The 27473-nt window shown below is 45.3% G+C and overlaps 2 protein-coding genes across 3 annotated transcripts; one reads left to right on the forward strand and one right to left on the reverse strand.

Moving 5' to 3' along the window:
• Nucleotides 1-16012: 16012 nt before the first annotated feature.
• Nucleotides 16013-18811, reverse strand: LOC132363966 (histone H2B type 3-B). 2 transcript variants are annotated; one of them, XM_059919697.1, is made up of 2 exons: nt 17643-18811; nt 16013-16371 (listed from the first exon to the last, which is right to left on the reverse strand). In XM_059919697.1, exon 1 carries the CDS (start codon nt 18809-18811, stop codon nt 18395-18397), a length of 417 nt encoding a protein of 138 aa, XP_059775680.1. In that variant the 3' UTR covers nt 16013-16371; nt 17643-18394. The 2 variants fall into 2 exon arrangements, with proteins under 2 accessions (XP_059775680.1, XP_059775679.1); XM_059919696.1 differs by having other exon boundaries at nt 18433-18785.
• A 278-nt stretch (nt 18812-19089) lies between these two features.
• On the forward strand, nt 19090-19989 carry LOC132363967 (histone H2A type 3). The gene has a single exon (XM_059919699.1). It carries the CDS (start codon nt 19090-19092, stop codon nt 19480-19482), a length of 393 nt encoding a protein of 130 aa, XP_059775682.1. The 3' UTR covers nt 19483-19989.
• The last annotated feature ends 7484 nt before the right edge of the window (nt 19990-27473 follow it).

Consider the following 27473-nt stretch of genomic DNA (forward strand, 5'->3'; position numbering starts at 1 on the left):
CACATGGAGCCACATATTAGCCAGGAGGCCAAGGGAAGAAAGAGAGGAGATGAGTAAGAGAACAGTGGAAGGCCTACGAAGTCACCTGCTAGGCTGGGGAGTTGACGGGCTTGGAGATGACCTCACAACTCCAGGAGATAACCCAGGTGAGGAGAGACCACTATCCATACCCAGGAGCCATGGCCAGAGCCCATATCACTGCCAGGATGCTCCTGGAGAACGTGCTCGCTGCAACCTCCACCCTCCAGGAGAAGGGAATAACTTTTGTAAAATTAATGATTAAACTTACAGATAGAAAATGTTAAGTTTCTTTTAATGCTCCAGTATTAAAAACAAACTTTGGACAATGTTTTAACTTTTTCAACTCAAAAATCATGTCAAAACTAATGACTCAATTTAATGTTTTAATTGCAAATATAGTGCTAACTTTTTAAGATATTTTAGTCAAAACTTTTAAATAATTCAATATCCTAAAAAATCCAAATATCCCAATGGTATTTCTAAGCTTAAAGCAATATTAAGAATATTTCTAGGGGCTTGAGTCACTATGTACAACTCATATAAAGTTATTCCATCATCCCAACCCAAGCAAATAGGAGTTTCTTTCCCAGGGCTCTGAAGGGAAGAATGATAGGGCACTGAAGGGAATGTTTCCTAGAGATCAGAAACAATTCACCAAGGAGCACCACGCCTTTCATATGTGAGCTCACCAATCCAGAGCCCACACTCTAAGCATCTCCTCTCACATTCATGGGCAGGCCACTGTCCACCTGCCCTCATCACCCCAGGGCAGGTACCACACAACTAGGGACAGGCCCTATGCCCCAGAGCCAGCTGAAACTACTCAAACCAGGCAATCCTGAGTCTGCTTGCCCTACCTTATCTTGTCTTTCCTGTAGAAAAACCAAGGGTCTTGCTCAAGTTTTCCCCTCGCTCCCCCGGCTTCCTAGCAGACCCTGGTGTTTCTCAGTGTGGCCCTGTGAGGTGTGTTGTGCCCCTCCTCTTGGGAACTGTGAGTATAACAGCTATCTTTTCAATGGCAGTCATGTCTTGATCTGTTGGCCTCACCATACCTGAATAACAACAGCAATAATTTTTTAAATTGGCTGTATTTTAAAAGTGAGACAAAGCCAAGAGCGAGAGGTAGCAGTGGGTATGGCTGGGAGACAAGTTCCTAATTATGGGTGGACATCAGCGGCTGTGTGCAGAGCCAGGGCTTACACAGAAGGGGGATGTGACCAGGTTCCGTAATATCCCAATGCTCAGATGCCGGCTTGTAAGGGAGGCTAAGAGTAAGTTTATCTGCCGTTTTTCCAGGAGTAGCAGCACCCAGCCCCTTTCTAGAATCTGAGGGAGTTGCAAAAAGCATTAAAACTGCTTACTTCTAAGGCAAAACCAATTCTTGGTTGTGGAGAAACAAAACCACGTAAATAAAGTGAATATCAATCTACAGGGGAAAGGTTGAGTTCAATAGAATGCATGCTGGCCAGCCAGGAGTTATGCACTCGTGGAAAAGATTTAGAGCTTTCCCAGAAAATCTGAAGGGAGGCCTTAAGAAAGACTAGGTAAATCTATGCATATCAAAATCACATATTGTGAAACAATTACACAAAAACAATACCTGTATAATAAGGAAGAATTCATGGAAAGCTGTTACTCTACATGGGGAAGGGAAGTGGAATGAGAAGCAGGGGGACAGGCAGGTAGTAGCATATGCCCTTTGATAAACCCATGCAGGTGTGGGTACCTGGAACAGGAGTTTAAAATAGCCAACCAAAGGCACCACCCAACACAGCCACTGGACACTGTACTCCCAGCCTGCCTGGAAAATCATTTTTCGAGCCCATTCCACATTGGAAAATATTACAGGGGGTTATTGCTTCTCTAGAAAAGAGAGTTTGCGCTGAGGTATGAGGACTTATTTGGTGTTCCAGCATAGGACTCTGGGAAGGATGCTGTACACAGAATCTAAGGCTGCAGACAACACCAAAGGAAGATGAGCCTGGGGTCTCGGGTCCTGACTCGAAGGATTCTCTAAGGGAGACCTGGTGGTGAGCTCATTACCATATCCAGGCCTGCGATTGAAGAGTTCCAAACTCGAAGCCATCATCCCAGCTCCGCTCCCCACCCCCCAGCTCTTCGCCTCCTAAAGTGTGGGAAAAGCTCCGTCCCTCCCAAAATTCTGGACCGCCCCCCTCCCCGCCAAGACAACGAAAGAAGAGCCAAGGGAACTCGGAAAACCCCCACAAGTCACTTGACACCGCGCGCGGGCGGCCTCAGAACAGCCAATCGCGTTGCTAGCGGCTCCATTTCACGCCCAAGGACCCGGATGCGGCGCGCGCGATGAGGGTCCTTGGGCATGACCCGGACGCGACGGGCGGCGATGGTGCACAGGAGGGTGACCGCAGAGCCCCCACCCACCCAGGCCGTCCCGGCGCTGGGATCCTGCGCGACGCGGCTTCCCGGACACAGAAAGAGTAGCGCGCGGGAGGGCGCTGGGGCTCAGGGGCTGCAGCAGTGCAAGGGTGCGGGATACAGGGACGCGCGGACACAGGATTTCAAGGGTGCTAGATAGAGGAGCTCACGGGCGTAGGAGTGCCGCAGTGCCAGGACGCAAAAGGATGGCAAGCGGCACACACCGTGCAAAGACGCAGATGGGGGGTAGGGTTGTGGAGGTGGAGGGGAACCTTCCCTGAAGACCCGCTCCCGCCTACAGTCTGGGGACTGCCCGCGCAGGATCGGAAAGAGTGGTGGCCTCCGGTATTTATTTGAAAGGGCTCATCTGGATTGGTTCAAACTCAATCTTGCCCGCCCCTCACGACAAACCTATTGGCTAAGGCGCCTCCTCGGGCTTTCCAAGGCTTTCTATTATTCCACTACCTCTGCGGCGTCCTTCAATTTGGCGTGTGAGTTTGGAATTTCTTGTATTTTTTGCACATTTGTGCCTTAATGTTTTCACCCCTGTCTTTGGATATTATCGTGATTTCCTGACACGCTCGTAACACAGAAATGCTGCTGCTTTTGGGCGGGGGCTGGAGGGGTCGGGGGGGAGGGGCTGGACAAAACCACCCAGACCAGCCCTGGGATGTTCCCTGTGTGTGTCAGGGGTGAGGCCGTCTGCCCACCCATCCCCCAGTCACCTTCCGTCACCTTCCCTTCGACTAGGTCTCCTGAAAATACCAAAAATATAAAATATATCAATAAAAAAAGAAAATTATTGTCATAAAATCTCGTCTGTGTTTTCTGTATTTTCTCAATACTGCTGGAAGTTGCTAGATTCACTTTCAACACCCCTTAAGATCTTTTAATTAATGTAGTTAAATAGGAAGTAAGAGAAAAACACGGTGTATGCATGGGGAGGGGTGACATTCCCCTGGAAGAACAAACAATTAGAACCGCCCATGTACCGGTGCAGCTTCGAGCTGGCGGTGGGGAGGGGGCTTGGGTGCCTTCTGTGCCCACTGACCCCAGCCTTGCCTCTGACGCCTTCTGCGTCCGCACGGTCTATCCGGGTGTGACTGTCGCAGCTCAGAAGCCGATGGGCGAGCGTTCCCTGCCTCTGTGTGTCTGTGTGTCTGCGTGGGCGCTGAGATGGAAATGACATAGTCCGCAAGCTGTGCGTCCATTGCTGCTTCTCAGGTTTCGTTTCGCGGTCCTATCTCACTTCTGCAGTTGTGGTCGCCTGTCCTTCATTCACACCTGGCTCTGGGATTAGATTGCAGCCCTACTCTTTTCTAATTTGCTGAAATAAAATGGGCAAAGAAGTCATTTGGCCAACACGGGTGTTTGGAAAAGACCACTCAGTTATCTTGCGCAGGATGCGGGCCAGCATCTGCCTATCTTGCGTCCTGCGCGCGCGCGCGCGCGCGTGGCCGGAAGGGCCCTGGATGCCAGCGCATCGGAGGGCAAGGCATTGGAGACTGGGATCCCCAGCCCTTTGCCACGCGGGGCATCCCTCGGTGGTGGCAGGAGGATGGCTTTTGTCCTCAGGGTGTCCGCTGGAAGCTGTGCTGAAGGACAAAGGCTGCCTAAACCGTCTTTTCCTTCTTCGCAATCTTGCATTCTGTGAGGTTTACTTTTTCTCTGCAGAGCTCCACGGCACGCCCTGTAATTTCAACTACTCACTTTCCTGCAGCGCTCAACCCTAAAGAATTAAAACTCTTCTTCAATAAGCCTCCGTGTTGTCTTTTCTGTACCTGCGGAGTGCTGTCTCCAGGCAGATTCCTCCCTCCCTCCCAGCAGGCTCTGTATATAGCAAGTGTTACAATTCCGATATGGAAAGAATCAGCATTCTATTGAGGGAGGGGGGGAAAATATATGTGTTTGCCATTGCAATGTTTCAGTTATATGAAATGCTTGTTTGTGAGAATTTTAAAGTGATTTGACTTCTTGCCTGAATGAGGAGCTTACTGCACATTCCCCTAGGAGAAAAGAATGGCTTCATTCGTGCATCACAAAAATCCAGGATGATAAAACGTGCTCATTTCATGCATGAAGTAGGAAACAGATGGGCCCCTGGGCCAAAGAGCTGGTGTTTGTCAAATGGACAAAACAAGAACGAAGCCCGTTTCCCTTCCTCCATTAATATGGAGGGAATGAACTAGCAGTGGGGAATTTGTTGCAGCAAAAATAGAAATGAGACTTTTCTGATAAACAAGGAAAATAAGGAAACAATGAACAGGCTGGGAAAGAACATACACAGGTCTGAAAGAGTTAAGCAATCTTGGTTATTCTTCAGCTGTTACTACTAAAAAACACTTGTAGCTAGTCTTGTCTTCACAAAGCTGATTACTCTCTGACTCCATAAGAATTCCCCTTTGCACCTGGCATTTCTTCTCCCCCTACACTCCCTTGTAGCACTCTTCATTTCAGAAAGAAGGTCACGGGCCAATAACTTCAGGGACACCAGACCCGGTTGCTGCCTGACGCCTGACGCCTGATGCCAGCTTTGGCCATGAATTTGCAGAAGAAAAGGAATGCAAGACCTTCATTACTTTGAGCCTTATCCCCTACCCCAGACCATGAGGCCCAGGCTATATAACCTTTCCCTATTCCCCAGGGAGGGGGGCACAGTTCTTGAGGCGCTAGCCTGCTGTGTTATCCCATTTGCCAGGCAAAGATTAAAGCCATTTTTCTCATTCCTCCAAAACTGTCTCCTTATTTCTTTTTGGCATCAGTGCACAGAGAGCCAAGATTTTGGCATCATGCATGCAACAATTTATTCAATGTATATATAGAATCTAGGCACTGTACTCTAGAAATGGTAACAAGGGGAAAAAAAGTGTTTATTTTGGGGTTTTTAAAAATCATCCAAACTCCTTTTTAAATTACTCTTGCAGGCTATTATGCCCAAGCACTGTCTGTCCCTGGTTGTTAAGCTGGAGAGCCTGTTTCTTTGTTTTTCTTTCTTTTTCTGTTCTCTCTTTGCCTTCTTCTCCCCCCCCCCCCACCACCACTCCTTCCCTCTCTTTTCTTCCTTCAGTCACTTTTTCACCTTTTCCTTCCTTCCTTCCTTCCTTCCTTCCTTCCTTCCTTCCTTTCTTTCTTTCTTTCCTTATTTCTGGAAAACCTCAAGCCTGCACTATAGTATTCCATCTGTCAATACAAAATGTTGCTCTTGATCCAGAGGACTGTCCCTTGTCTATTCGGGCTGCTATGATAGAATACCATAGACTGGGAGAGCTTAAACAACAGACTTTTAGTTCTCATAGTTCTGGAAGCTGGGAATAGAGAGATCAGGGTGCCAGTGTGGGTGGTTTCTGGTGAGGGCCATCTTCTACATTGCAGAAGGCGGGGTGGGGGAGGAGGAAGGGGATGGGGAGACGAAGAGGCAGAAGGAGAAGGAAAACAGGAGGAGGAGAATGGGAGGTGGAAGATGAGGGGAAGAAAGCTCTTTCCTGTCTCTTTCAAAACGGCACCAATCCCATTCATGGGGGCTCTACTCTCATTCAACATATGAATTCAGGGGGAACACAAACATTCATTCCATGAGATTCTGGTTCTGATTTCCTGGCATTAACCAGCCTCTATGTGGAAGGATAGCAGTTTCCAAACCTTAGCACCTACATGGAAAGACAACTTCTTACCCAAACCCCTTCCACGAAATGCTCATTTTCTATCCCACACCAAGTTTTCTTCCAAGCCTTCCTATGCCGCAAGGAAGCCAAGAAACCTCACCAGGACCCAGTGCAAGGACCAGCTTTCCAGGGGCTGGCAGCAACCAGACGAGGTGAGGGGACTGTGGGTTGTACAAACTGCTGCATGGCCTGCAGGCCAAGGGCCATCCAGAGACAGCTTCATGGTCCAGTGACCCGGGCTGACACTAGAGCAGCCCTGAGAAGCACTCTGTGCTTGGTTCAGTGCTCTGTTGTGTCCATCTTGAAATTCTTAATAGTTTTTTGACAAGGCACCCACATTTTCATTTTCCTCTGGGCCCTGGAAATCATGTTGCTGGTTCCGCAAAATACCCAAATCATATCCTACCCAAACCTCAAGTCACAGATTTTCTATGCCAGATGCCTGGGATAAATACTTTTGCTACTGAAGGGGTTCTGGACATACCACCCCAAAATATGCCGCATTTGGCATATTGAGTATTTTGGGCTGAAGTCGCTTGAAAAACAGCAAATGCCGGGAAAAACTTTCTCTGAACTCCCCTTATCTGCCTAAAAACAGTTTTTTCAAAATGAATTCAACTGCCATTAATTCCCTCCTGAGAGTTTCATCAGCAGAGGAAGATTGATTCATCACAGGAGAGAAGACTAGAAGTCAATGCCTCACCCAGACAGACTTTGTCACAAACTATTGATATCATATCTCCTGTCTAGTCTCCTAAGGGCCCAGTCATCTTTCCTAATATCATTTACTCTCCTCTAAGATGACTACTTCTCCCCTTTTCCTATTAAGATGGTATATAAGGTCTCAAATCTCATCGCTTTTTGGGGTATTCACTTTTTTTCCCCTGCAATGCCCCCATGCACATAATATGTAAAAGTGAATAAATTTGTATAACTTTTCTCCTGTTACTCTGCTTGTTGTCAGTTTACTTCATAGACCCATCTATTGAACCCAAGAGGGTGGAAGGAAAGTCTTTTCTCCATAACATTACAAACGTGTTAACAGCTTCAATAACTACCACCAATGAGCCTTAACTGAGTTTTAAGAATAAAAGGCAGCTTGCAGTCAGAGAAGTCTGTGCCAACTAGATCTACAGGCGAAAGGAAAGAGGTGTTTGCTTTGAGTGTATCTCCTGTGCAAGATCAAGCTTCAGACCTCTTCTAATGGTGCTGGGGGTCAGGGTGAGACCAATCATTTATATACATTGGTCATTAAGTCTCTGGTATTAAAAAATAATGGTTACAAAAACAGTTTGAATAAATGATCCAGAAGCACACAGTTGTTATTAAGGTGCCTTGTATTCAAAGACTATTTTTAAAAAATTGATTTGGAGATTGTGGAATTGAGTGAAATTTCATCTGCAGTACTTTCAGCTTTCTACTGCAGTAGAAATTTTAAGATATCTGACTGGTGATTTTCCCTAGAAACTTACATTTAAACACAGAGCAATGCATCTTGATTTTGATAATATTTTTTCCCCTACACATCACATCATATGTATTATTCTCTCTTCAAAATGAAATTCAATATCCAAAACCAAAAATATCTAGGTGTGGTTAGTGCAGAGCTTGGTACCACTGGCCTGACTTCCAGGGCCAGTTCCCCACCTCATCAGCTGTTTCACTTGAGATGTATTTTTTTCTGCCTTTTGTCACCCATCTGCAAAATGAAGTTAATTATAGTGTATACGTGGAAGGGATGTTATGAGCACTAAATTGAACTAAGTATCCATTAAGTGGTTACCTAGATCATAATGAGCTCTCCAGAAACGTTTGTTAAATCAACTATATATTTTTAAGGTAAACAGATAAAATAGTTAATACTGAGCATACCCAAAGCAGCTCAGGGGACACACAATCTCAAGATGTCCGATGGACCTCAGAGGACAGATTTGCAAGCAGGGGGCACTGCCTCAGCTCACAGGGCTTATTCATTCAACAAACACTTATTCATTCAACAAACACTGATTGTATCTATGCTATGTGCCAAGCTCTATGTTCCACCTTGGAGATTTAGAAGTGAAGGACACATATCTTGCCCTGGTGATTACAGCTTAGTCCATGTTCTAGTGGGCAAGAGAAAGCCTTATGCTCCATATTTATGTGATGGAGCTGCCCATGGCTCAGAGGGAGCTCAGCTGAGGCAGCCCCGGCTGTGGCTGGGTCTCTTCTGAGAAGGAAAGAATGAAATGGAGCCAGGAGAACTTGAGCACTAAATATATGCCCACACCTCGCCATCTGCCTGACACACATTCACTCACAGCAATCCTATTAGGTAGGCACTGATATCCTCACTTTATAGATGAGGAAGTAGAGGGGCAGATAAGGTAAATTATTAGCCCCAGGTAGGGAGCTAAGCACAGGCTATCTAAAGAGTGGCCCCCTGGCATCTCTCCTCCACTTTCTTCTCACCCAAACCTTCTAAGGCAAATAGGATCCCATTTGGGCTTCTTCAAACTTATGCTTGTGTAGGTATCTTGAAAGCACCTTGCTAACTTCTCTGAATGCAGTGAGCCACTTTGTCTTTGTGAGTGTCATTAAGTTTCCTAGCCTGTTTGGATAATGCTCTGGATGAAAAAAAAAAAAGTTGCCAGGAAATGACCTCCACAACCGTGCTTCAAAAACTATGATGTGCATAGGAATCTGTTTAAAATGCAGATTTGGACTCAATACATTTGGGGTGGGGCCCAAGCGTCTGCATTTCTAATGGGCTCCCCAGGTATTCCTGTGCTGAAACAAGTGAGAAATGTGAATTCATACTTGCATATACAGGAATTAATTTAATAAGGAGTAAACTTGGGGACTGGTGACTTCAGTTAAAAACAAGACAGGCCCCAAATGGAGTCTCTTATGCTAAGCTCTCCATCACCAAACCAAGACTTGACTTATTTCCTAGAAATAACATCTTAAACAGGTCAATAGGAATCGCCTGATCAGCACTAGTTGTTAGGTAATCGGCCTCATAGACCCCTGCCATCCCCTTCAGGTAAGTAACCTTGGAGTAACACCTGCTTTCTTGCCTAGTGTATTTTCCTTGTTCCTGCTCCCTCTGGCTATAAAAGTCTTTCATTTTGTACAGCCCCTCTGAGCTCCCTTCTATTAGCTAGACTGGATGCTGCCCAATTCTAATCGATTTTTGCTCAAACTCTTTAAAATTTTAATATACCTCAGTTTATCCTTTAACGGTTCCATAACCTACGTTCTGATAGGTAAGTAGAGAACAATAATAGTATCTTACTCTTGGAGTTATTAGGAGACCACATGAGATCATACATATCAAACACTTAGCACATAGCTGTCACTTCAAACGGATTTGTCTAGTAAGTATTAACAATAACAGCAATATGAAGGACTAGTGTTTCCTTTGAAACTCATTCATTTCCTCCCTCCAGTTAAAAATCTGCCCTGTTGCTTCCAATGTAAGTACCTTAGTATACCTTAGTATGTTTTCAGTACTATTTTCTGTACTTCCGAAAGAACTGTTCGCATTTACTCTTGAATTCTGAAAGGAATTATCAACTTGGCCATTGGGGGGGAAAATGATAGGAAATAAATGATTGGAATGGCACTTGGAAGCTGCCATACCCCTCTGATGAATAAGCACAAGCTTCCCATCCCTAGCTCTTTAGCTAAGGAAGAAATGTCCCCTTGCGTTTGTCTCCCATCCAGAAAAAATGGAGACACGGGATTAAAACGGGTTTTTATTACCTTCTTCATTTTTTTGCCCAGGTCCAGACTGGCAACTAAACAGACACCCCTCTCCCGTTACAACAAAGGGTTTGAACAAAAATGCTCAACCTGACTCCATGAGCACAGCAGACGCGCCTTCGGATTGGTTGGGCTATTGTCCAATAGGAAAGAAGCGCCGGCATCTACTATTTACATACATTCTTTGCGGACCAGGCAGAGCGGGGCGGCCTGTCCAATCCGATTCTAGAGATTTGGAGCCTTCATTTGAATATGGGGAAAATAAATAGTGATGTCCGCCGCCTCATTTGTGTCAGAGGCGCAGCCCAAGGAGAGCTCCTAGAAGGCAGTTAGGGAGGCTTAGGACGGCCAAAAGAATAAGAGCGGCCACAAGAAGAACTAATCCATTTACGCCTATAAGGTGATGTAGCAGGTGCTTCCCAACACACATATCTCTTTCAAGGCCATGGGTATCATGAACTCGTGGATCAAGGACACCTTACAGCTCACGCTTCAGCGAGGCCTGCTGCCTGGCGCGCTACAAGCGCTCTTGTAGGTCCAGGGAGACACAGAGAGTTGCACACCTGCTGCAGCCCCATGAGCAGTGTGCCGTGCCAGAAAGTACCAAAACTGTCAAGTACACCAGCTCCAAGTGAAGCGGGCCACTGTGCTCCAGAAAGCAAAGGCTCTTTTCACAGCCGCTTCCGTGCTTAGAAAAAGAGTGTGCCACCTGTTGTGGTCGTGAACTGCTGTTCAGTTGGGATTATGGGAGAGATGGAGTGCGCTCCTGAAGTAAAGCTAAGCTTCTTTTCTTAATGGCATATTCACCAAAAAGAGACCTGCTGTGTTAGTCTTGGCCCCCAGCCAGAAGCCTGAGAGGGTGTAGCCCTGAGGCTTCAGCTGTTGAACCCAGTCCAGGCCTTTCTGTCTGCGTGTGGCGAGAGACCTGCGGGTGAGGGGCACGGATCACCTCCAAGGAGGCTTAATGCCAACCTCTCCCTCTACCCATACCCCCTCGTGGGTCAGGCTGCGGTGTGCTGGACATGACGCTGGGTGAGGCTCTGGGTGTTGTAACACAGACCAGGCAGCGACTTTTGGGGCCGTCCTTCCCGCGTTTGCAAGGCAAAGCATCATGAGCTTCTTGCTCGAAACATTTAAGCAGCACTGAGTTTGAGCAGCTCCTTATAAGCACTAACGCTATTTCTGTTTGAAATATCAGAACGGCAGGAGGACAGGTACTGGTCTAGACCCTCATACTCAGCTATAATCCTTCAAAATAGATTGGTATTCTTTTATCCGAAAAAAAGTGTATACTTTTTTAATATATGCCTCATAAACGGTTTAAGAGCTTTTTTCTTCTCAGTCTTACTGAGGTGTAATTGACATACAGCATTGTACACGTTTAAGGAACTGGAAGTTAGTACCTTTTGACTGCCTTCATCCAATTCCCCATCCCCTCCCCACCCCTGCCTCTGGTAACCACAAATCTGATCTTTTTCTATGAGCTTGTTTGCTTGTTTTTGAAGTGTAATTGACCTACAACACTATGTTAATTCCTGGTACACAACATGGTGATTCCATATTTCTAAACATTTGAAAATGATCACCACGATAATCTAGTTGTCATCTGTCAGTATACAAACATATTATATAATTATTGACTGACTATATTCCCCATGCTGTACATTTCATATCTGTGACTCATTTATTTTGTAACTAAGAGCTTGTACCTCTTAATCTCCCTCACCTATTTCTCTCCTCCTCCAACCCTCCTTCTCCCTGGAAACCACCTATTTGTTCTCTGTATCTATGACTCTGTTTCTAATTGGTTATGTTTGTTCATTTGGTTTGTTTTTTACATACCACATATAAGTGAAATACAGTATTTGTCTTTATCTGTCTGACTTATTTCACTTAGCATAATACCCTGTATGTCCATCCATGTTGTTGCAAATGTTAAGATTTCATTCTTTTTTATGGCTAATACTCCATTGTATATATAAACCACATCTTGTTTATCCATTCATCTACTGATGAGCACTTAGGTTGCCTCCATATCATGGCTGTTGTAAATAAGGCTGAAATGAGAATCAGGGTGTTTTTGAATTTATGTTTTTGTTTTCTTCGGTTAAATACCCAGAAGTGGAATTGCTGTATTACATGGCAGTTCTACTGATATTTTAAATTTTTTTGAGGAAACTCCATTCTGTTTTCCATAGTGGCTGCACCAATTTATATTCCTACCAAGAGTGTACGAGGGTTCCCTGTTCTCTACAGCCTCATCAACACTTGTTATTTGTTGTCTTTTTGATAATAGCAATTCTGACAGCTTGAGGTGATATCTCATTGTGGTTTCAGTTTGCATATCCCTGATGATTAGTGATGTTGAGCATCTTTTCATGTGCCTGTTGGCCATCTTTATGTCTTCTTTGGAAAAACATCTATTCAGGTCCTCTGCCCGTTTTTTTTTTTTCTTTTTTCTTTTTAATTTGTTGAAGTATAGTTGATTTACAGTGTTGTGTTAATTTCTGCTATACAGCAAAGTGATTCAGTTATACATATATATACATTCTTTTTCATATTCTTTTCCATTATGGGTTTATCACAGGATATTGAATATAGTTCCCTGTGCTATACAATAAGACCTTGTTTTTTTTTTTTTTAATTACTTAGTTTATTTCATTTTTGGCTGCATTGGGTCTTTGTTGCTGCACATGGGCTTTCTCTAGTTGTGGCGAGCGGGGGCTACTCTTCATTGCGGTGCGTGGGCTTCTCGTTGCGGTGGCTTCTCTTGTTGCGGAGCATGGGCTCTAGGCGCGCAGGCTTCAGTAGCTGTGGCTTACGGGCTCTAGAGCCCTCTGCCCATTTTTTAATTGGGTTGTTGGGGGGGGTGGATTATGTTGAGTTGTATGAGTTTTTTGTATACTTTGGATATTAATCCCTTGCAGATATATTGTTTACAAACATCTTCTCCCATTCAGTAGGCAGTCTTTTCATTTTGTTGATAGTTTCCTTCACTGTTCAAAAGCTTTTTAGTTTGATGTAGTCCCATTTGTTTATTTTTGCTTTTGTTGCCCTTGCCTGAGGAGACATATTCAAAAAAATACTGCTAAGACTGATGTCAAAGAGTGTACTACCTGTGTTTTCTTCTAGATGTTTTATGGTGTCAGGTCTTAATCCATTTAAGTCTTTACTCCATTTTGAATTTATTTTAGTCTATGGTGTGAGATATCTTTTCCCCAATGTATATTCTTGCCTCCTTTGTCACAGATTAATTGCCCATATAATTGTGGGTTCATTTCTGGGCTCTCTATTCATTCAGTTCCATTGACCTATATGCCTGCTTTTGTGCCAGTACCATGCTGTTTTGATTACTGTAACTTTGTACCATAAACTGAAGTCAGGGAGTATGATACCTCCAGCTTTGTTCTTTTTTTCAACAGGGCTTTGGATTCTCTGGGTCTTTTGACATTCTATACAAATTTTAGAATTATTTATTCTAGTCCTGTGGAAAAAATGCCATTGGTATTTTGATAGGGATTGCATTGAATCTGCAGATTGCCTTGGGTAGTTTGGTCATTTTAACAATATTAATTCTTCCAATCCGTGAACACAGTATATCTTTCCATATGTTTGTGTCATCTTCAATTTCTTTCATCAGTGTTTTATAGTTTTCCAAGTACAGATCTTTTACCTCCTTGGTTAGATTTATTCCAGGTATTTTATTCTTTTTGAGGCAATTGTGAATGGGATTCTTTTAATTTCTTTTTTTGCTAGTTTGTTGTTAGTGTATAGAAATGCAACAGATTTCTATAAATTTTGTGTCCTGCAACTTTACTGAATTCATTGATGAGTTCAAGTAATTTTTTTAGTGATGTCTTTAGGATTTTCTATGTATAGTATCATGTCATCTGCAAACAGTGACATTTTTACTTCTTCCTTTATAATTTGGACTCCTTTCATTTGTTTTTCTTATCTGATTGCTGTCACTAGGACTTCCAATACTATGTTGAATAAAAAAGGTGAGAGTGGACATCCTTGTCTTGTTCCTGATCTTAGAAGAAATGCTTTCAGCTTTTTCCTGCTGAGTATGATGTTTGTTAGCTGTGAGCTTGTGACCTTTATTCTGTTGAGGTATGTTCCCTCTATACCTACACTTTATTGGGAGTTTTTATCATAAATGGATGCTGACTTTTGTCAAAAGCTTTTTCTGCATCTATTGAGATGATCATATGATTTTTATTCTTCAGTTTGTTAATATGGTGTATCACATTGATTGATCTGCAGATATTGAAGCAACCTTTCATTTCTGGGATAAATCCCACTTGATCATAGTGTATGATCTTTTTAATGTCTTGTTGAATTCAGTTTGTTAATATTTTGTTGGGAATTTTTGCATCTATGTTCATCACTGATATTGGCCTGTAATTTTCTTTTGTTGTGATATCTTTGGTTTTAGTGTCAAGGTGATGCTGGTCTCATAGAATGAGTTCAGAAGCATTTCTTACTCTGTAATTTTTTGGGATAGTTTGAAAAGGATAGGTGCTAACTCTTCTCTAAATGTTTGGTATAATTCACCTGTGAAAATGTCTGGTCCTGGGCTTTTGTTTGTTGGGAGGCTTTGTTTGTTTTTTTACTTATCCAGTTTCAATCCTGGTGATTGGTCTATTCATATTTTCTATTTCTTCCTGACTCAGCCTTGGAAGATTGTATATTTCTAGAAATTCATCCATTTCTTCTAGGTTTTTCATTTTATTGGTGTATAATTGTTCACAGTAATCTTTTATGATCCTTTGTAATTCTGTGATGTCTGTTGTAACTTCTCCTTTATGCTCCTTTTAAGAAGCTTTTCAATAAAATAAACGTAGCACTTTAAAAAAAAATTCAGTTAACCATATGCAAAATACATGACACATTTAATAACAACTAAGGTATGCAAGGCCTTACTGGGCCCATGCTGTTCTCACTCTAAAATATATCTCATAGTGCTGGTGACTCCCAAACCATGAAGAACACCTTCAGAGAACAACCCAGTCTCCAAGAGCCAAAATGCTATGTGATATTTAGATTCACAGCTGTGTTCCCTCAGGTGGACAATGGCCGTCTGACTCCTCCCTCAGGGACTCACACACATCATTTCCAGGGCCTGCCACTCATTGATCAATATTTAACCTCCTATACAGTAAATACTGTTTTGCATTTGTAATTTCTTATTAAAAGGACAGTTTTTTCCCCTCCAAAATACTTTCTTTACTCCGTAATAATTAACAAATTTGACTTGAAATTTCTGATATGAAAAAGGAGTCTCCTAGATACATTTCAGATTGTATACCTGCAAAATTCCTCCAGTTCCTTCCAGGTCCTTAGTTTAAGCATTTACCTTGGTTATTTCAGATCCAGAGAATGATTCCATTGTGCTGAGTCCTAGTTCTCCTTGCCTCTATGTATTCTCAAGTATTTGGTTAACTGCCCTAGTTTGACTTTCAACTTAACAGAACATGTATTTCTTTGTTGTCACAATATGATAGACATGGTTTCTGTATACAATTTCTCTCAGTTTTTTCAATCATAAAATCTCAATAGCAGGGACTCTGTATCACACCTTGCCTCTTCCTTAACAGATTCCCCTCCTAGGAGATGGCCAAATCGAGCTCAGTCTGCACCTGAGGCTGTGTGTACAACCTCTGCTGGACTGTTCAGCAAATAGAGGCAGCCTTTAACTTCAAGATAATTCTGTGTGCCAAAGGAGTCAACAATACTGAGAAATTGATATTTTGCATTATTCGCAGAAAATTTTATTTTTTAAAGAATTGTATTTGCAAATTATTGTAAAATCTTCATTTTGCTTCTTTTATTTTTGGTACTAAGCAGTGCTTTTGCCTACTGCTAGCACTATCACATTTTCTGCTGGAGACAGTTTTCATTTATTAGACCTATGGTTTAAGCTCATTAAGGTAAAGAATCACGTGAATCTGTAAGACTACTTTCATGTGACTAGAAGTTTTCATTAAGATACTGACTCCCAATCTACTTTGGTAGGAGGCTGAGGGCTTGGACCCAGTCAGCAGGTCCCCATTTCAAAGTGGAGGACTGAATTTTGCAGTTTTTAATATGAATCAGATATCTACTGAGAAAATTAAAGGTGTGGACTTGTTGATGACAGATCGCTGTTTAATTTTTTTTTAATAGATTTATTTTACTTATCTATTTACTTATTTATTCTTTGGCTGCGTTGGGTCTTCGCTGCTGCATGCAGGCTCCCTCCTGTTGTGGTGAGCGGGGTGCCACTCCTCGCTGAGGTGCACGGGCCTCACCCTGCGGTGTCCTCTCCAGTTGTGGAGCGCGGGCTCAAGGCGCGGGCTTCAGCAGCTGTCACGTAGGTTTCAGTAGTTGTGGCTCACGGGCTCTAGAGCACAGGCTCAGTAGTTGTGGTGCACGGGCTGAGTTGCTCCGCGGCATGTGGGATCCTCCTGGACCAGGGTCCGAACCCTTGTCCCCGGCACTGGCAGGCCGATTCCCAACCACTGTGCCACCAGGGAAGCCCCACTGTTTAATTTCTGTATTACAACTAGGAAGGCAAAGAAATGAGTTAAACTGCTGTGACAAAATTCCCATTTCCAGGTATTTAATTTTTGTTAATACTGTTTCAGAGCTCGTATCTATAAAAGAGAACAAAGGAAAAGAAATGCTGCTGCACACTGCTATCACTGTAACCATTATAATTCTATACATGCCCATGGATGCACAAACTAATTGAGGCAGAAAGGAGGGAGAGGGAGGGAGGGCGGGACCACCATCCATCTCTTTAAATGAGGCAGGTGTCACTTAAGTTTTATTTTCGGTTTTACATATACCTATCAAAATTTATTTATGTTTAAACAATTGTGTACTGTCCAGATGAGTTTTAAACACTGACTTCTGGTCATCTACAAGTGTTTTTAAATTTCAATATCCTTTTTTGTAGAGAAAGGAGATAGATAAGACAGTGTAAAAAATATATATCTTACATTAGGATGAAATTCTGCGGCAGAAGTTGAATGGAGATATGAGTTCAAGGTGAAAAAATTATCTGAAATCGCTCAGTGTTAACGAGTAATTTAATAGTGTATTTCATGAGTTGCTATGGTTATGGTATCGAATTGCTATTTCAATAGATACCTTTAAAAGATTGATGTGAGACCATTTTGTTTAGTAAAATGTCCTACCTTGGGATTTGCATCCTTGCAACTATTTGAACTAGCCATAAAATATTTTGGACGCCAACTTTAAAACGTGTGGGGTTTTAGAAATTCTTTTAGAGTGGACCCACGTAGGAAAAGGAATGGGGCGGGGAGGGGGGTGCCGATGGGCTTCCAGCCGCCGTGGCTGAGGACACTCGGTGGGGGTGGCGACGTTTCCTCCCCAGCTCCGCCCGCCCAGCCGGACCAGGCATGCAACCCGCTTCCTTTGGAGATAATTCACAAAAACAAGATTATCAGCCTTTAACTGAACGTCTGTTCCTTGCCTGAGATGATGACACGACTTTTCATACTAATTCTCAAAACGGCTAAAGGAAGTGATTATTTGAAATCTCCTTCTTACAAAAATGAGAAAAAACAAGGCAAGAAAAAAGGTAGGCGAGGTCTTCTTCAAAGTGAAGACTCTTCATGCCAAAGCGCATTCCCTTGAACTAAGATGACACTTTCCAAACGAATGCCATGAATTCAGAGAAAAAGTAAAGTTCTGCGTCACTAGTGCGTCACAGAAAATAACGTGGCTGAAGTGTGAAAACTACATTTGCTTCGAAAAACGTTATTTTTCTCTTAAATTGCCCTCCTCCCCACCCCCCCTTAAAGCTACCTGCAGCAGGGGTCGGCTTTTTACATCCGGCTCCTGCGCAAGGAGCGCTGCGTTCCACCACGCTTCCGTTTTCCTTTCGGTTGTCAAATATTCTGCGATTGAAGGATGCAGGCATGCAAACATCCTCCCGGAAATGTTCATTGCCTTAGGATAAAGGTGTCTGGTCTAGGCGGGGATGCAGCATCAGGCGCCACCGCCAGAGCTGCGCGACAACCCCCAGGGCCTCACCAAGTGCGTTCTTCGGGTTCACCCATCAGGGACACGGAGGTGGAGAGACTGGCACGAGGTCCCACTGGGGGCAGGTGACCTGCGTTCCTCACCCACAGGCTCACACCACACGAACACAAAACTAGACATGGAATCGATGCCCGCAAGCCCCAGAAATGGCACTCTCCACACACTAAGGACACGAGTTCAGGGTTTCTACTTTTAGTGAAGCGTTAATAACCCTGAGCGAAGATGAGGGTGGACACCCGGTCTCTGATTGCCTCCCACATTGTTATTTTGGGTCGCCATTCCATACCCGACCTCCGTAAGCAGCAGTTATTCTCCCATTCCGCTGCCATACATACGCGCACACACGTCTACAGGGAGCAGAGAGAACAAGAACATCTTCCCAGTAACCAAGGAACCGCTAAGCAGCACACATCGGATGCGTTTACATAACAACCCTTCACGTGTTCGAAACCCTTTCTCGATCTTGTGGGTGGCTCTGAAAAGAGCCTTTGGGTTCCCGGGAGCCGGGGCGTGCCTCACTTGGAGCTGGTATACTTCGTGACGGCTTTGGTACCTTCGGACACGGCGTGTTTGGCTAGCTCACCGGGCAGCAGCAGGCGCACGGCCGTCTGCACCTCCCGGGACGTGATGGTAGACCGCTTGTTGTAGTGCGCCAAACGAGAGGCCTCGCTAGCAATGCGCTCGAAGATGTCGTTGACGAACGAGTTCATGATACCCATAGCCTTGAAAGAAATACCGGTGTCCGGATGCACCTGCTTTAACACCTTGTACACGTAAATGGAATAACTTTCCTTCCGACTGCGCTTACGCTTTTTGCCATCCTTTTTCTGCGCTTTCGTGACGGCCTTCTTAGAACCCTTCTTGGGTGCCGGAGCTGATTTGGACGGATCAGGCATTATGACAGATCTTTCCAAACAGAAAAACCAATACATCTCCAGCAACTCAACTTATACGTCCTGTATTCAAATGAGGAATGAAGAGCTTCTAGTTTCTGATAGGATCAAGGGCAGCGCAACGTCATCACTGGAAAAGGCGCATGCAAATTAGGGGATGGCGGCTTCCCTTTCTGATTGGTCACCATCTCTACCCAATCGGGAGGCGCCGGCTCCACTACCTCAAGACCATATATAAGGACTCCCTGAGTATTACAGCTCTGTTGCTTGGGGTTTTGCTTCTTGGCTTTGTTTTCTTCTCTGCGCCTGATTGGGAGATGTCCGGTCGAGGCAAACAGGGAGGCAAGGCGCGCGCGAAAGCGAAGTCGCGCTCGTCGCGCGCGGGCCTGCAGTTTCCTGTCGGTCGAGTGCACCGGCTACTCCGAAAAGGTAACTATTCTGAGCGTGTGGGTGCTGGTGCGCCTGTGTATCTAGCAGCCGTGCTGGAGTACCTGACGGCTGAGATCCTGGAGCTGGCGGGCAACGCGGCGCGGGACAACAAGAAGACTCGCATTATCCCGCGCCACCTGCAGTTGGCTATCCGCAACGACGAAGAGCTCAACAAGCTGTTGGGCCGCGTGACCATCGCGCAGGGCGGCGTCTTGCCCAACATCCAGGCCGTGTTGCTGCCCAAGAAGACGGAGAGCCACCACAAGGCCAAGGGCAAGTGAGGCCGCGGAGGCGGGCCGGAAACGGCCGTGCGCCCCGGGGGCCCCGTGACACCAAAGGCTCTTTTCAGAGCCACCCATATCCTCTAGAAAAGAGCCGCACTGGGCGAGGGCTGTGTCCTTTTGAGTGCGTTCCTGTGCGAACCTGCGCAAGGCAGGGCTCGCGGGAAACCGACCCCGAGGCATGATTTGGGTGCGCCTAGGGGCACAGTGGGCTCGTGTTTATTTTGTGGGGGGAATGCCGTCTGACCCGCGGCCGTTTTGAGTTTTGCCACCACCAAGCTCATGGGGTTTCAATCCCACTCATCCTGAAGGTGTCTTTGTTATCACTGGTGACAAGCTACTTTGGTTCTGGAAAGTGTCATCACTGAGATTTAGACACCAAATACGTAGTTTTTTTATCCCAGGGAAAATCTGGTAGATTGATCTAGTATTGAAAGTGTTTAATCTTGAAAGAAACTACCATTTGAGGTTCTGATAGGTAAACATTTCCATTTTAAAATGTATGAATGCATGACTTAGTTTTTTAGAGAACATGCGATCAGAATTGTATAATGTACTGGGAATTCTAAGGTCTTGGGAAGGGTTTGTCAGCATTTGGAAATGTCAAATTATATTTCGAAAGTAGGTGTAAGTTTTTAAAAGAAATCTCATGGTAAATAGAATAATTATTTAAAAGAATTTAAATTGTTAAATTTGGGTTGGTCAAACGTTAATCAGAGGTCCCCTTAAATTGATCGCTAAAGTCAGTAAAATAATTTGTACCTTGAGTTTGATGAGGAAAATTACGTTCGTGAATATAGTAAATTTAAAGTGAACATTGTTAGGACCAGATTAAGTAATACATAGGTGGATATTTCAGAAGATGACTTCATGAATTCCACATTCTGTTATAAATAGGGGTTGTAGTGTCCCAGAGATGCTCCTGCAAAATCAACTGAGAAATGAGAATGTTAATGGCACCTACTTCATGGGGTGAAGGGATTAAATGAGTTAATCTCTACTAATCCCCTTGTTTAAAAATCCTTAGCACAATATAAGAGCTCAGTAAATGTCTATTCCTGCTGTCATTATCCTTAGTGATTCCATTAATTTTTTTATAACAATAAATACAGGCCAGTAAAATAATTTAGGAATATTATACAATAAATAGTTATCTTACTAAAATTACACGTGCTCAAACCAGGGCTCCCTAGACACTATCTGGAGCTAACCACGTATCTGCTAGTCTTTAGAAAATATATCCTAGCACTGAGACTATTCGCACCAAAAATTGATAAGAACTATCAATGTGGATGGAAAAAACACCAGACTCCCCTGCAGTGTAGGTAGAGATAGCAGGACCCACATTACCCAGTGGGACCCATTTCAGTGAAACAAATTGCAAGGAATTAAGGAAGAGATTATAGAGCCTTCTGGAGAGGTATACATTATGTCTCCAGTGACAGCCTTCAATTCTAGCTTAAATTTGATCTTTGCGTTGATATTCATGTAGGTCATTGTATATCTTAAACCCCTTCAGCGGTATTTAAGAAAGAAAGGTTCCTCGGGAGCAGGGAGCTTGGGTTTTCCAAGTATCATCATGGAGCTCCAGATTTTCAATTCCTCAAGTGGAGTGTTAAGATGGAGGCATGAGGACCTCCCTGGTGGCACAGTGGTTAAGAATCCGCCTGCCAATGCAGGGGACACGGGTTCAAGTCCGGGTCCGGGAAGATCCCACATGCCGTGGGACAACTAAGCCTGTGTGCTACAACCACTGAGCCTGCGTGCTGCAACTACTGAAGCCTGTGCACCTAGAGCCTGTGCTCCGCAACAAGAGAAGCCACAGCAATGAGAAGCCTACACACCGCAATGAAGAGCAGCCCCTGCTCGCTGCAACTAGAGAAAGCCCGCGGGCAGCAAGGAAGACCCAATGCAGCCAATTAATTAATTAATTAATTAATTATTTAAAAAAGCGTGAGGTGGGAGGTGCTCTAAGGGGCAGTCAGTTCTTCTTTTGGCACTTCTAAGGCTGAGCTAATACAGCCACAGGGCCTATTTAATTTTCAGTTAATTAAAATTAAATACAAAGGTGCAGTTTCTCAGTCACCCTAGCCACACATGGCTAGTGGCTACCACATTGGACAGGTAGGTCTCCATTGGATAGAAGGTCTCCATCATTACAGAAAGTTCTGTTGGGTAGCTCTGGTCTAAAATCTGATCATCTCTCAGGGTTATCAGGTTCAGAAACATAAAGTATGCAGAGCTGCCTGCCTTGGTAGAGAAAGCTCATCAGACTCATGCTTAAAGAAGAAAGCACCACATGGCCCAGCAATTCCATCCCCAGATACACACAAGGACTCAGATACCCATACATCCATGTCACATACAGAGCAGCATTATTTGTAACATCCCAAAGGTGGAAATAGCCCAAAATGCTATAACAGATGAATGGATGAACAAAAATGTGGTCTATCCATATAGTGGAATACTGTTCAGCCATAAAAAGGAATGGCACATACAAACATGGATGAGCCTCAAAAACATTGTGCTAAGTTAAAGAAGCCAGACACAAAAAGTCACATATTACGTGATCCCATTTATATGAAACATCTGTAACAGGCAAATCCATAGAGACAGAAAGTAGATTAGTGGTTGCCAGTGGCTGGGGGGTAGAGGGAGGAATACAGAGTGTTCACTTTTGGGGTGATGAAAATGTTTCAGAGCTAGAAAGAGGTGATTGTGAATGTACTAAATGTCACTGAATTGCTCAGTTTAGAATGGTTTATGTTTATGTGAATTTCACCTTGATTTAAAAAGAAATGTGAACCTAATACATGGATATGCACTAAAAAGAAGAGGAGGAGACTGGGTGTCTCCATCGATTCTATCCAGTAGGTGGAGTGTGGGGTGGACAGGGGCTGGCCTGGCCTGGCCTGCACGGTAGTATCCCGTAGAGACCATGTGGGAAGAGGGGCATGGTGTCCCTTTGGGTGGCCACAGCCTTTCCGTCTGCCTGCCTCCATGGAGCTTCAAGCCCTTTCTCCAGCCAACTGCCACATGTCACACATTCCCTTCACCAGAATTATCTTGGTCATTCTCCCCATGTCTCTATGAAAGATGAAGAAAGGAGGTGGGAGATCCCAGAGGAAGAATGCAGCCTGGGAAGCCTCAGAAACATCCATGCCCACTGCAGATAAAGTGTCCTCAGTTTCTGGAATTCTCAGCTTAGCCTGGCCCAAGTCAAATAGCCCACCTCACCTCTCTCCTGGGCGTGGCCTGCACCCAGCCCCTGCTGCACATCTAGTCTCTCCTCCCTACTGTATCAGTTCCCATATGTTCACCAACATATTCAAGAATCTCCCAAGTGAAAAAGCAAATGGACTCCTCCCCCTCTCCCCGAGTTTCTGTGCTCCCCCAGACCCTGGATGAGAACTTGGAGAACTGGGTCACCCGGCTCCCAGTGCCGTCGGATCTGGGCTGAACTGAGCTGTTCTCCCCCTATGTCACCCTGTTACATGGCTGCCCCAGCCCTGGTCATCAGAATCTGCCTAGTGCCCCCCCCCACTCCCCTACCCCAAGCCAGGGTCTTGTTTCCATGCATTGCTCACAAAACTTCATGAAGGCTTTTATTTTCTCCAATGCATGCCCAGCAAAAGCTCTAAAACTGCATCCTTTTCTCTGCCCATTCCCCTCCCTCCCACCTCCTGGTCAGCTCAGTTCTACTGCCTCCTGCACAGGTCTCTGGGGACACCAGGTCCTGGTGCTTCTCACCTCCCTCTCGACTTTGGACGCAGCAGCCCCTCCTGTGAGCACTGCCCTTGGGCCTCCAGGCCACCTCTATCTCCAGCTGCCCTGTCTTCAGCTCACTCCCAGTCACCTGCAGCCCTCTTTGGGTCATGTCCTTCCTGTTCTCTCCTACAGGATGGCAGATCAGCCCCAAATGTCCTAGAGGGCCTGTAGGTCAGCAGTTTGAGCTGGACCCCCAAGAAAGCTGGTGGTTAGTGAACATGCTGAAGGCTGGCTCAGGCATTTGGGGCCAGCTGGGGGGTCAGTTGGTCGATCAGTCATGGGTCATTGTGGGGGGAGGGTCCCCGGGAAGGTGCTGGTCTGGCAGCCTCTCACATATCTGAACACTTTGGTTCTTCTCACCATCTCTCCCCATGGCTAATTCAAGCTTCCTTACACAGTCCCAAGAAGACAAAAAGTGCTCAGGACCCCTGAGGCCTGGCCTGCACACTGCGCTCAGGCCCCAAACTGGGATTCGGCGAATCACCAGGCCCACTGGACCCTATGTGTGGACCAGTAGCCTCCACTCTCAATGCTAGGAGTGGCAATTGGCCATGTTGCCATCCACCACGGGTTCTGTGGTTTGACCAGAGCCTTCCTCTTTCTCACAGTCTCATCCAGGTCATGGATGAGATGGGCTTCGGTGACGTCCAAACATCACTGATGGCAGATGTCTTCCCAGAGTGTCAGGTTTAATGCTCCTGCTGGGGATTTCCACCCACTCATTATGGCTGGACTGCACTCTGAGCCGGACACCCGCCCCCCGCACTACCACCTGCCCATCATTCCCCAGTCAGGTAGATGGTCCTGCCATTCTCCAGCGACTCAAGTAAACTAAATACACTAACAGATCTGCCTTTCATTTGTTCTTTTCCATGGTTGCTCACATGGAGACCAATAGCAAGTTGGTAAACATCAGGAAGACAGATCTTTCTGTCTATGTCAGCTGCTACCACCCTAGTCCTGGATTCCACCTGTAGTGGGCTGAAGGTTGCTTCCCCCCCTTCCCCCCTAAAATAGATATGTCCACATCCTAAGGCCTGGAGCCAGCAACTGTGACCTTATTTGGAAAAAGTCTTTGCAGGTGTAATTAAATCAAGGATCTTGAGATGAGAAGGTCATCCTGGATTAGGATGGGTCCTAAATACAATGACAACTATTCTTACAAGAGACAGAAGAGGAGAAGACACAGAGATACAAGGAGATGGCCACATGACTACAGAGGAAGAGATTGGGGTGAAGTGGCCACAAGCCAAGGGGCTCCTGGAGTGCCAGGAGCTGGAAGAAGCAGGAAGGATCCTCCCCTTTCTGCCTCTTCCAGAGGGAGCACAGCCCTGCCCACACCTTGACCTCTGGCCTCCAGAACTGGGAGGAAAAATATTTCTGTTGTTTTAGCACCCCCTCCCCACCTCAGCTTGTGGTAGTTTGTTACAGCAGCCACAGGAAACTTGTACACCATCATTTCTTACCTGAACTACTTCAGTTGCCTCTGTACTAATCTCCTGCTACCAACACTACAGCATAAGTGAGATTCTCAAAATGAATCAGTTTCCCTCCTTGGGAATAAAATCTACCAAAAGTCACTCAATGGAATCCGCCACATCAACAGGTAGGGAAAAAAGAAGAAGGAGGAGAAAAATCATATAATCATCTCCATTGATGCAGAAAAAGCATAGAAAAACTATTGACAGATAACAATATAGTTAATGGTGAAAGACTAGATGCTTTCCCTCTAAGATCAGGAACAAGGAAAGGATGTCCGCCTAACCACTCATTCAGTGTAGTGTTGGAAGTTCTAGCTGGTGCAATAAGCCAGAAAGAAAAGAAAGGGAAAGAGGAGGGAGGAAGGAAGGAAGAAAGAGAAAGAGAAAGGAGAGAAAAGACCAGAAGAGAAAAGAAAAGAAAAAAGAAAGGAAAGAAAAAGAAGAAATAGAGAAGGGGGGAGGGAGGGAGGAATGGAAGGAAGGAAGATGAGGCATACAGATTGGAACAGAAAAAATAAAACTATTTGCAGATGACATGATTGTCTACACAGAAAATCCCAAGAAATCTATGAAACAACCCCAAAAACTGATAGATGAATTCAGTAAAGTCTCAGGATGCAAGATCAACACAAAGATCAATTGCATTTCTGTATATAAACACTGAGCATGTGAAAACCAAAATTAAAAACACATTGCCGTGTAAAATCACTCCAAAAAAAACGAAACACAGGTATAAATCTAACAAAACATGTACAGGACTTGCTGCTGAAAATAACAAAATGATGATGAAAGAAATGAAAGATGATCTAAATAAATGGAGAAACATACAGTGTTCGTGGATTGGAAGACTCAACATAGCAAAGATGCCAATAATCCAGAAATTGATGGATGGGATGGAAACACCAAGACAAAGGTAAGTAAATGTGAGGCATCTGGTCACTAAATATTTGTGATCATTAAGTATACAAGAGGCATTAAAGATTCATGATCACTAAGTATACAATAGCTACTAAGCATTCAGAACCCCTGAGGCACTCAATTTTCACAGATCGTAAGCAGCCACTGCTGGGACTCTCCACAGGAGAGCCTGTCCCTGTGTGGCTGCACCTGTATGCATTGGCCCAGGACCCCTGGTGTCTCCTGGACCCTGTTCCTCATAACCTCACCATCAGCAGGGAGGCTAGGTGGCAGGGAGAACAGGACACACACATGTCCACGTGTGCCCAGGATCAGGTGGTGCGGCTTTCCTCCTCACTGACACCTATGTTTGTGTCACCCCATCTCACCCCATCTCTTCCCCCTTACTTCTTGTTGCCTGTTTTAAATTAATTTAGTAAACCACGTGGTTTGAGCTTTCTAATGTGGCCTGTGAGCCCTTCTGCACCATGACCTGTAGTGACCTTGGAGGATATGTCCTCTAGTACCTCCACCTGAGAGCTGTAGGAGGCTACCCCCAGGCAGGTGAGACAGACAGGTTACTTTCCACGGAACAGCTCGGTTGCTTCCTCTCACTGCTGGGTATTGGGGGGTGACATTCAAGCTGAGCTCCTGGAGGGCAGGAAAACCATGGCTGGCCGGATTCCCAAGGACACCTGCACACTTGGAATAGAGCAGCCTAGCCAGCGCCCATACAGGTGTGCTGGACACCAAGTCCGATGACGAATGAACGCTGTGTGTGATACACTCACCACCCTCCTATTTGTAGAAATTCCACTTTAAAACGTCACATGTGTGGCCTCAGAAGCCTTAATTAAAGGGGCGCAAAGCCCTTGAAGGCAGTCCCTTCACTCAGGCCCTGCAGCGGCGGCGCGGTGCCCTCCAAGTAAAAGCCCCAATCTTTCAGGGCACAGCAGGAGCCGCTCTTCCATTTACCTCTGACCACGCCTCCTTCCCCCGCGCCAGCTCCTCCTACCCTCAGCTAGTCTCTGTCCCTCCAAACCCAGGCGTCCCACCATCCCCAGAGCAGCGGGTTCCCACTCCGAAGGCTTCCAAGTTTCCTCTCAAGTCTCCACGGTCCTGGGCAACACGCCCCAAGCCAATGGTGCTCTATTTCTGCTCAGCGTGTAAACCTCTACGACACTATCTCCCCTCTACGGGTCATCACCTCCCCAACTAGATATAACTCCAGGAAGGCACTTTTCAACCAAGTTCTCAGAGCTATGCCAGGCACCTAGTAGGTGCTAAATGAATATATGATGAATGAAAGGAAAAAAGAAAACCAAAAGAGTGTTTCTCCTTCTAGTCAGAAAAAGAATGGAATTGAGCTCCAAAAGCTACACAGCCAAAGAGCAGGGAGAAAGTGTGCCATCCCACCTCTGGGCGCCACTCGCTGCCGGGTGTCCTTTTCCACAACAGTCATTGAGCCGACTTCGGGTTTGGTTGGGAGGAAGTTACCAAGAAAAGAAAATTAGGAACCCAAGGATGAGGGTCACACTCCCGCAGGGACTTTGAAGCCGCGGCTTCTTCAGAGACCATCCCGGGAAACAGTTGTTTTTGTTGAAACGTAAAAAGGGACGTGGACTTGATGTCTTTGGGGATCTCGGGTCGCCATTTCCGGCCAGTTCCCGGAGGCTGCGGCGCGTGAGCTGTGGGTCCTTGGGCGCAAAGTGGACGCGCCGGGCAGGGCGGCGCACAAGCCAGGTTTCTGCAGAGCCTCTCCAGCGGCGCCGTTGCAGCGGGGCTCGCTCTTTGGGTCCTAGGTGACGGGCTGCTGCTGGCCCTGGGAGGGCAGAGCGCGAGAGG

The sequence above is a fragment of the Balaenoptera ricei genome, chromosome 3 (assembly GCF_028023285.1).
Source record: "Balaenoptera ricei isolate mBalRic1 chromosome 3, mBalRic1.hap2, whole genome shotgun sequence".
NCBI lineage: Eukaryota > Metazoa > Chordata > Mammalia > Artiodactyla > Balaenopteridae > Balaenoptera > Balaenoptera ricei.